Here is a 10,614-nt window from a genome sequence, read left to right as displayed (position 1 = left end):
GTGCAACAGCTCATATTGGAGGAAAAAATGCAAGCTCCAGTGCAAGTGTTTAAAATGAAAAATTCAGACCTAAATCTTCTTGTTTGTCTGGAATAATTGGTAGTATAGTTTTGGAATGAAAGAATTCTGGCTAGTTTTTTATATATGTTTTGGAACAAAGGTGGATATGCTAGTTTTTTGAGATGGGATGGAAACATGATGCAAGTTTTTTTATTTTAGTTTTTGGTGTATTTTTGGTACTTTATGAATTGCAGACTACCATTTTGATCCATGATCAAGATTGTTATATTTGATGTCATTTTGTTGTTATCATTATATTATGATCATACCATTTTAATTGAAATCTTATTTCCAAATCCAGATTAAGTTACCTTAACAAATGAAATACAAAATATTGATTACCACAATCAAACTTTCTTCATTCATAGCAACAAAATATGGCAGGAATTTACTACATTACATTCATCTGCCTAATTCAAGTTGACAGAAACTAAAGAGTACAAACACCATTCAAATACAATACACGCTTCACTTGACCAAGAGAACGATGAGCACCAAGAGGAAGAAATCGCAGCAACCCAACTAACATGAACATATCCAGTGGAAAGTGAAGCACTTGTAGTGAAAAGTGAATCGTTCGTGATATCTTGCACCTTGGACAGAACTTTTGCTTCTTCAGGCTGCCTCTCAACACCATAGCTACTGTAACTTGCATCTATGTCACCAAATGATTCACCTTCACCTCCATTTGGTAGCAAACTATAGCTTTGGGGTTTACACCAACGAAAAAATTCACAATGATTCTTCACACAACAGTAATACAACGTTCCTTTTGATTTTTTTTTTTTTTTCTGAAATCACAACCCTAATATCGGCCAAAATCTTGCAGAAACAAGTTGGTGTGTTCGAATACCTTAAATCCAAGTTGGGCTTCGTCGTAAATTTTCTGCATCTGCTTTGAGATTGAGATTCCATTGCTATTGCCTTCAATTACTATTCCTGCTCTGATACAGCCAAACAAACCAACAACTTGTTTGTGAAAGAGAAGACAATAAAAAAATATAATAATAAAGGGCAATTAAGTCAAACCATGTGCAAAAAGTAACAAAATTCAATAAAAATTCGCAGCAACAACGCGTGTTCTCACACCACCAGTTGCAGGGGTGACGTGTGCCAACGTTTTAAAATCACGAGGAGCTTGGAGCCTATTAATTTATCACAGGGGGTTTTACACCAATTAAAACTTTCACAGGGGGTCCGCATGCAATTAACCCACGTATACGGTGTATCCTTCTCCTTAAAGTTAAAGAGAGGTTGACATACAAGCCTCAAAATTTAATTTTCACTGTCCAAACTTTCGATTGTTATTACTTATATATATATAAACACCTCTCAATTAACTAATTAATTAAATACTACTTTTGGGAAAAAAAAAATATATTTTTTAAAAAATACCCTATGTTACTTTAGAGCCGGATTTGTTCTAAATTTATATAAGAAAATAGTTTTCAAACTTGATTGATGTTGCCCAATTAATTATTCATTGAATTACCAAATGTTAATAAACATATAATTATAAAAATTTTAAAGTCATTAAAAATAAATAATCCAAAAATAAAAGGATAATATAATAATATTATGAGTATTAACCCAAGTTAGGTGTGGGTTTGGTCAGCGTGGTTAGATTGGGGTTTGTGTGTTCTCCTTCTCCTCTCCTCTCCTCTGCTCCACCCCTCTGTTCCTCGTAGCTCAGCCTCTCCAAACTCAGCTACCATTTCCCCGCTAAATCCATTTACTGAGGGATTCTTTACGAAATTGGCAGAGATTCATTCCATTTTTTTTCGAGACAACGATCTATTTATCACGGTTTTCCCCTAAGCCGGCCGACGGGTTCTTGGTGATCTCGACTTTTTCTCAGAAATCTAGCTGGGATCCAGTTGAGAAATCATGGAACCCACGTCGGAGAAGCTCTCGCCGTTCGATTTTATATTGGCGATCTTACAGGGCGGGAAACCCGATAATTCTGATGGGTCGTCGGACTTGGTGGCGCTGCTGATGGAGAACAGGGAGCTGATGATGGTTCTCACCACCTCCGTGGCGGTGCTGATCGGATGTATTGTGGTGCTGTTGTGGCGGCGGGTGGGTGGATCAGGCAAGAAGGCGGTGGAGATGCCGAAGCTGGTTGTGCCCAAGGCGGTGCTCGAGCTGGATGAAGTTGATGATGGAAAGAAGAGAGTGTCCATCTTTTTCGGGACTCAGACTGGCACGGCTGAAGGCTTTGCCAAGGTAGAAAGACCGATTACTTTATACCGACTAAAGGCATGAAAAGTATTGAATCGCATTTGGATTCTTTCTCCAAAGGCTTTGTATGGGGATACTTTTACGAACTTAATTAATGTTAAATAAAAAATTTAATTGAAATTGCATCTGGATTTTCTCTTAATAAAATGAAATCCTTGGAGTTTTTTATTAGTGTCACGTGCCCAAAAATATTGTTTTGATGTAAATGGCCGAACCTTAACATCTGCATTGACAAGAAGCCAAGAATTGTCCAGTTAATGCTATAAACAAGATGAAGGGCACGAATTGGTATGGGAATTCTGGCACACGTGTAGGGTGATTGTGTGTGATTCAATTGTATTGTATATTGACAGGTCCGCCTCCTTTCAGAAGCTTTTCTTTTTAAAGAAATATAATTCTGGTAAAAATGAATTTTTACTTGCATAAGATTTAAAATTTTGATGTTTTGGTTGTGAAAATTTTGTTGTGCAGGCACTTGCCGAAGAAGCTAAAGCCAGGTATGAAAAGGCCAAGTTTAGAGTGGTTGATATGGTAAGGTTTTATTTGAATTTTCCTTTTACTTTCATTGTTGAAGTTGTACTTGTTCTAGGCTTATCTTTTTGGTTGTGGTAGGATGATTATGCCGCCGATGATGAAGAATATGAGGAGAAATTCAATAAGGAAACTATAGCATTCTTTTGCCTGGCCACGTATGTGCCTTGAAATATTATCTTTATCAAAGATGTAGTTTTGTATTATGGTGAAAATATTTGTGTGTCTGACATAATCCAGATCATGTGGTTTATGATTGCATTGTGATGGTCAAGGATTTGTTACTTGCAGATATGGAGACGGTGAGCCTACGGACAATGCAGCAAGATTTTACAAATGGTTTACGGAGGTATAACATCTTGACATCCGATTAATAATTAATCTTCATGGATTTCTCACTCTGGCTTGAAATTATAGTCTTAGTTTATGATTTTGCGGCGCAGGGAAATGATAGAGGTGACTGGCTTAAAAATCTACAGTATGGTGTATTTGGTCTTGGGAACAGACAATATGAACATTTTAACAAGGTTACATACATTTAATTATGTTTGGATGCCAGATTACTAAAGTATTCATTTAATTGATGGTATTCTCATTTTGTTTTATTATGTTCGGATGCCAGATTGCTAAAGTGGTGGATGAAATTCTTGCTGACCAAGGTCAGTTATCCCTTGCTGATTTTTTTTTCTTGTCTTATAGTTAGATATAAGCATGCAAGGTGCTTGATCTTCCTTCATAAGTTTGCCTATGAAATGTGTTACCAGTTTCCATGTGAGTGTTCCGTGCTCTTTGAAGCAGACTATGTTGTTGCATTCTCTGCAATTATATTTATTTTTTCTATACGTGTTAATAATATCATTAATCTTTAATAGTTTGAAAGACATTCTTATTGTGAGTTATTGAGAAATGTAGGTCACTCCGGCCCGGAGAGTGCTGTGTCCGAACTAAAATACTGATAATTTGTGTGATATGAGCTTATAATATAAATACAGTCTTTTGAGTTTTGAAGAGGAAACCATGTCTATCTTAACAGATGACATACATGTAGAAACTGAGCTAGTCTTCAATTGATCATCAATGAATTTCAAAGAGTATTAATCTTAAGTGGATTCTTTGTTGTCCAATATCAGGTGGAAAACGGCTTATACCCGTGGGTCTTGGAGACGACGATCAATGCATTGAAGATGATTTTACTGCATGGTACTAGGATATGGATTGTTATTTAATTATGAAACAGTTTCATCTTGGATCATAACAAGGTCATGCCTTGAACAAATTGCATTCACTGTTATTTTGTAGGCGTGAGTTATTGTGGCCAGAATTGGATGCAGTTCTCCGTGACGAGGATGATGCAGCTGCCACAACTCCATACACTGCTGCGGTTTTGGAATATCGTGTAGTGTTTCATGACCAATCTGATGGATTAATTCTGGAGAATAACTCTATTCAAGCCAATGGTCATGCCAATGGCCATATATTTTATGATGCTCAGCATCCTTGCCGGTAACGACAGGGCCTATGTTTTTATTTTCTTTTTCCCTTTTTATTGGAGGTACCAGCTTTTTGTTTTTGCTGTCCTTGAAGATCTAATGTTGCTTTTAAGAAGGAGCTCCACACTGCCTCATCTGATCGTTCGTGCATTCACTTGGAATTTGACATATCTGGCACTGGACTCATGTAAATTTCTGTCCAATATTATATATCGTATAAATGTTCTGGATATTTTTTTTTTTATCACAGCTACTTGTTAGCTTTCTTTAACTCTAAAGCAGTATGCAAGAGCTTGTACTTATTCTAGTGTACGTATCACCCTCAGGTATGAAACAGGCGATCATGTTGGTGTATACTGTGAAAATTCAATTGAAACTGTGATGGAAGCGGAGAGGTTACTAAATCTTCCACCGGATACATGCTTCTCACTTCACACTGATAAAGAGGACGGAACACTGCTCAGTGGAGGTTCATTGCTACCTCCCTTCCCGCCTTGCACATTGAGAATGGCACTAGCTCGATATGCAGACCTTTTAAACTCACCTAAGAAGGTATGCTGCATCCCTATGTCTTGCATTTTATGTGCGATTCACATAGGCAGACATTAAGGCACTATCGCGTATATTTTCCAGTCTGCTTTGGTTGCATTAGCCGCTTATGCCTCTGATCCAAGTGATGCCGATCGACTCAGACATCTTTCATCCCCTGCTGGAAAGGTTTGTAATCAATGAAGTCTCATATTTCCTATCCAAATCGAGTACATGACTACATGCCAATTTTTCTTATGAACATTTTCTTTGCTTCAGGAGGAATATACACAATGGGTTGTTGCAAATCAGAGAAGCCTACTCGAGGTCATGTCAGAATTCCCGTCAGCCAAGCCTCCACTTGGCGTTTTCTTTGCGGCAGTTGCTCCACGCCTTCAAACCAGATTCTATTCAATCTCGTCCTCTCCGAAGTGAGTTCTTGTTATGCTCCTTTGTATGGTTGTCTTGATAATAACAAGAGTGTAGAGACACTTGCTGAATTAATGTTATCTGCATTTATTGTTGGTAAAGCCTTCTTTATAAATTTTGGATTTTGAGTATTATGTTATACTCCTGGTGATGAAACAAGATGTCGGATTCAAGTTTAAAAAAAGAAAAGAAAAGAAAAGATTTGTTGCGATTCAAGCAACCTCTCGTTTACTTGTACTATATTCCATTTTTCACTAGCTTTTGCTTTGGGATATTAATTATCAATTGTTGGTTTTCTTCAGGATTGCGCCATCTAGAATTCATGTCACTTGTGCATTAGTTTACGAGAAAACACCTACAGGACGAATCCACGAGGGTGTTTGCTCAACATGGATGAAGGTATTTGTTATCTATCCAATTGAATCTCATATTAATATTTTATCTTGATAGTTGAGACTTAAAATGGACCAATGGTATAACAAGCAGTCTTTGTTTGGTTCTTTCGTTTAGAATTTGTAAACCTGAGCTTGCATTGGCCTTATTCGCAGAATGCCATATCATTGGAAGAAAGCCATGACTGCAGTTGGGCACCAATTTATGTTCGGACTTCTAATTTCAAACTCCCCTCTGATTCTAGAGTACCAATTATAATGATTGGCCCCGGTACTGGCTTGGCTCCGTTCAGGGGTTTCCTTCAGGTTTGAGTAGACTTGTTTCGTTATTACACATACCATGTCCTATTTTCACGACCCATGTCAAGAATGAGTGGCCGTGAATAAAATATTATTTCCCAGGAAAGACTAGCTTTGAAGGAATCTGGAGCGGATCTCGGTCCTGCCGTATTATTTTTTGGATGTAGGAACCGCAAAATGGTTAGTAACTCGCCTAACGTTGGTGTGAATCCTGAATATTATTAATATTTATGTTTACAGTAAGAGTTTGAAACTGCTGCAATCTACAGGACTTCATTTATGAGGAAGAGTTAAACGAGTTTGTCAAAGGTGGAATAATATCTGAGCTGGTCCTTGCATTCTCACGTGAGGGACCCTCTAAGGAATATGTGCAACACAAGATGATAGAGAAGGTATTCCAACGCTTTAAATAAATTGGTGCTTGCTTGAATTCTCTCTGATCGTGGATTACAGACATTATGTGGTTTTAGTGGCATCTATCAACAGATAAATTTAGGTTTTGAACTTATATTATGTTCTGATTTAATAACAGGCCGCGAACCTCTGGAGTATAATTTCCGAGGGAGGTTACATATACGTTTGCGGTGATGCCAAAGGCATGGCACGTGACGTTCACCGAACTCTGCACACCATTGTGCAAGAGCAGGTTTGTATCTAAACGACATAATTTGTTTATGCTACTTTTCTTTTCACCGTTGCCTCCATTAGCAACCCATATGTTATCTGACGGGGGAGGATAGAATCATCCCGGATATGGAACTAAAACTGCTACTGTTTCAGGGATCCTTGGACAGCTCGAAAACCGAGAGCATGGTGAAGAATCTGCAAATGACAGGAAGATATCTGCGTGATGTATGGTGATCAATCCTCCGAGAAACTACTGAGGGTTTTCCATGATCTCACTCGATGCCAAAATGAAAAAGAAAAAAAGGAAATCATATTGAAGGAATTGAATCAACGTTTAGAAACCAGCTGCCTCAGCGTGCCAAAGCCAACCCGAGGGATGGGAAATTTTACGTGTTGTGATATTAAGTTAGCTCTGTTTGTGATTCTTTAGACGCAAATTTTGTTGTCTAATGGTATTGTATTGTGTTTGCATATAGAAACAGTCATTGGTATAATGGTAGGTTATAGTCTTTGTAGGCAACCTTGTGAATCTGCAAGCGATTTGGAGTTGAAACTTTATTTGTAGCTCTGCGTATCTCATCATGTTTGCATCAGTTTTGATGAGCTATCACGGTCATTTCAAAATCCCTTTTTTTATTGTTTTAAAATGACAGACAAGTTAATATTCGGAGAGGGAAAATACCTTTTTCTAACATATTTTTGCTTATTATTTCTTCTAGCTGACATATTTTCCCATTGACAATGTTTCATCTTCTTTTTTCATTTGGCCCCCTACAAACCTGGTCCCCGGTGGGCTCGTTTGTTTCATTGTTTGGTCTCTTTTCAATCATCGTTAGAGCCTTCGAGGTTAGAGTGTCGGATTTTTATGACATGAAAAACAAGTCATGTAACAAATTATTATTATTATTATTATTATTATTATTAAATGAGTTTTGATTTCTAACTCAAAAACCAATTTTTAGACTGCGTTGGCTTTTACTGGATTAATTGAAATGTAAAAGCTGGTGAGATGCTGATTCAACTTCTACATTTCAGATAGGATACTACAAATGAACAACATTCAATCCTTACAAACTTTTCTTTCTTTTCACTTAGCAACAAAACAACAAACATCAAATGGTCATCAGCTTCCAAGCAACACAAATGCAAACAACATTGATGTTTGTGGATAGAATAATCTTGGACTGTATTTCAACTGTTTCTTTCCATACCATTAGATACTACGAGCAATTACAGCAATGGCCAAAAGGGTACATACACCGACGCCAACTAATCCATATCAGAGTGAAGTTTTGTATTTTCTTTTCTAAAAGAGTAACGAGTGTTACTTCAAAATGCTCACAAGAACATGGCATGAATTTGTCATAAATCCTGCAGGAACTTACCTAAAATAAAGAAGCAAGAAACTACCCCAACTTTCTCTCTAAAGATAGCCCGAGGTAGAGTCACCACCTGAATTCTAAAATTAAGTATATTTGTCACCCGTGGTTCTCTACTAGCAATAAAGAAGGGTGAATCAGCAACTGGTCACAAGGCATACCGCTCAACCCATTTTTAAGTTTCTGAATCCAAGATTAAATCCCGTTAAAAATTTACCGAAACAAAGAAGGAGCTCCAGCACCATTTGTTATGCAGGTGGCTAAGGCACATTGATTCACATCAATTAAAATTCACACAAAATACAATTCACGAGCCATTACATCATGAAAATGGCTAATACCAACTAACAGTATAAAAAATCATACAAAGGAAATCAGCTTAAAGGATAGTCTAGAGTTCAAAGAATGCTACAAACTTTCTAAACAACAAAACTCATGACAACATATAAAATCGCACCGTCCCATAAATAAAAGGCCAAATCTTCATGCTTAGTTGCAAATGTAAGCGCCACTTGCATACCTGTGCTCAACCTCATAGAAGTCTGTTTTTCCCTCAGAAGCAGGCTTCAAAGAAATCCCAGACAAAGATCTATATCCTTGGGCTGAAAACTTGACGTAACCGACTATCTCAAGATCTGATCCATCATCATCCTCGCCAATATCTACAGGCATTCTTACCCTCAGCCTGCCAGGTTTTCCCTTCAATGGAATCTCATCAATAAGCCATTTCAATTCTCTATCAGATCTGTTCATCACAGCTTTTGGTGACACTTTTAACAGAGTTGGATCTACAGGCAGTTTCAAAACAATTGTCACGTCTGTCAAGGGTGCTGGCAATTCTGGATTTGAAACGTATTGTATCATGATCGAGAGTAAAGTCCCAACAAGGCGTTTGACAAGTCTAACCCTTATAGGCAAAGGAGTCAAGTGGGGTTGCAAACTGTACTTTATAATCGGTAGAGGTTCTTTTGAGGATGGAGTCCTCACAAAAAACAAGCCATTACCAAGGCTGCTAACCCTAGAGCTTTGCATCACGAATCTCTTTACACCTTCTGCGCCTTCAACCTTAAAAGAGAACTCAGTTTCTATATCATCTGTAGAAGATTTCGGTGGCATTGTCCTCAGGTACACCACGCCCATCAACCCAACTCTAGCAAGAAGTGATTCCCTAAACTCAGCATTTACTTCTTCAACTATATACATTTCCGGGCCCCTCATTTCAGTTTTCTTCACCAATATATCTTCAATCTTATCCCCAGCACCGTCACTTTTAGCAGCGGCAGCAGCCGGTGGCTCGCTAGTCGCCAGCAATTCCAAGCCACCAAGACCCATATCCTTCTTGATTTTCTTCGGGCCAACAAACTCTGATGCATCCAATCCACCACCCCAAGCATCATTAATACCCTCAAAATCTTCCGGCAAAGTTGATCCATCATTCCCAAACTCAATTCCACCATAATTCCCTTCGAATCCTTCTACACCTATGTGCGTGGACTCGGTGGCCGCTGCAGGAGGCAATGAAGTCACGTCAAGTCCCGCAAGAGCCTTACTCACATCCGAAATACCCAATTCTTTATCCTTTTTAAACCCTTCCATCAGCATTTCCTCTGGCTTATTTATCCTCTCACTAGCCGCAAAAGGATCCTTTTCTCCATCACTCTCCTCAACCTTATTCAACTCCTTCTCCTCACCCTGCTGGAAAAACCCTAGAGTAGCCGTAGCCACCTCGTCTCCTGCCACCAATGTCTCAGTAGGTAATTCAAAAGACACCTGTGAAAAGGACTCCACTCCGGCTTCATGATCCAGAGTACCGGGCTCCACATTACCCCAAGTATCTGCGCCACGAATCTTACTCTCAGTATGAATAGCAGAATGCACCATTTTTGCGATGCCATCACCGTGCATCGATGCCAGCATAGCGGCAAGCCTAATGCTACTAACACCCCTCAAAACTATATCTAATGCCATGTAAACCTCAGCGTATTTCTTCCCCAATTTCTCTGGGGTAACATCCACACCACGACATGCTGTAACCACAACTGAAACAGCTTGATTAACAATATTAATACAATCGAAAACATTATTATTAGAATCATCGATAGTAGTCACAGCAAGAACGTAAATGGAGTTGACGAGGCGGTACACAACACGGTAGCGAGATTCAACCCCGACAATAACCTGACCAGAGGACGCCGCCAAGGGATCATCGCCAATGGAATCAAAAGGGGCATCTGCAGCGGATTGTTGGAGATTCTTGGCGAACGAGATGCGTGTTTGGCGGAAGGAGGAGAGGGCCATCAGAGCGCGGGAAGGGGGGAACCATTCGCGAGTTTGGAGTAGGATATCCGGTCCGTTTGTGGGTTGAAGGGAAACTGCCAAACACGACATTATGGTCTTCGCTTTGAAAATCAATCGATGATTTGGATCCGGGTGTGGTTTAGCTAGAATTATCAAGATTTTGGGGATTCAGAATCCTTACAGATTAGCAGAGCTCGAAATCATCGAGCTTGTTTTCAGATCTGCTGCAGAGATCGGAGAAGACGAGGTAACTCCAACCGCAGATGAGAAACCATGTACAAGTTTCTACTGCCCAACGTACAATTTTTATTTGGATGTTTTTTTAAATTATTATTAATT

At 38.9% G+C, this 10,614-nt stretch overlaps 2 protein-coding genes across 3 annotated transcripts; one reads left to right on the top strand and one right to left on the bottom strand.

The window, feature by feature from the left end:
* The first annotated feature begins 1,671 nt into the window (after window positions 1-1,671).
* On the top strand, window positions 1,672-7,162 carry LOC140877128 (NADPH--cytochrome P450 reductase-like). 2 transcript variants are annotated; one of them, XM_073280655.1, is made up of 18 exons: window positions 1,672-2,286; window positions 2,773-2,832; window positions 2,914-2,990; window positions 3,124-3,181; window positions 3,276-3,359; window positions 3,455-3,491; window positions 3,963-4,032; window positions 4,132-4,335; window positions 4,417-4,509; window positions 4,649-4,874; window positions 4,956-5,039; window positions 5,130-5,281; window positions 5,582-5,678; window positions 5,828-5,977; window positions 6,074-6,151; window positions 6,241-6,363; window positions 6,504-6,617; window positions 6,752-7,162. In XM_073280655.1, the coding sequence occupies exons 1-18, from the start codon at window positions 1,948-1,950 to the stop codon at window positions 6,830-6,832; spliced, it is 2,127 nt and encodes a 708-aa protein (XP_073136756.1). In that variant the 5' UTR covers window positions 1,672-1,947; the 3' UTR covers window positions 6,833-7,162. The 2 variants fall into 2 exon arrangements, with proteins under 2 accessions (XP_073136756.1, XP_073136758.1); XM_073280657.1 differs by lacking the exons at window positions 6,504-6,617; window positions 6,752-7,162 and having other exon boundaries at window positions 6,079-6,151; window positions 6,241-6,365.
* A 1,074-nt stretch (window positions 7,163-8,236) lies between these two features.
* LOC140880792 (uncharacterized) lies at window positions 8,237-10,596 on the bottom strand. Its single transcript, XM_073285559.1, has one exon. The coding sequence runs from the start codon at window positions 10,363-10,365 to the stop codon at window positions 8,467-8,469; it is 1,899 nt and encodes a 632-aa protein (XP_073141660.1). The 5' UTR covers window positions 10,366-10,596; the 3' UTR covers window positions 8,237-8,466.
* Between the last annotated feature and the right edge of the window lie 18 nt (window positions 10,597-10,614).

The sequence above is a fragment of the Henckelia pumila genome, chromosome 2 (genome assembly GCF_033568475.1).
Source record: "Henckelia pumila isolate YLH828 chromosome 2, ASM3356847v2, whole genome shotgun sequence".
Taxonomy (NCBI): domain Eukaryota; kingdom Viridiplantae; phylum Streptophyta; class Magnoliopsida; order Lamiales; family Gesneriaceae; genus Henckelia; species Henckelia pumila.
This window is presented reverse-complemented; position numbering and strand designations above follow the sequence as displayed.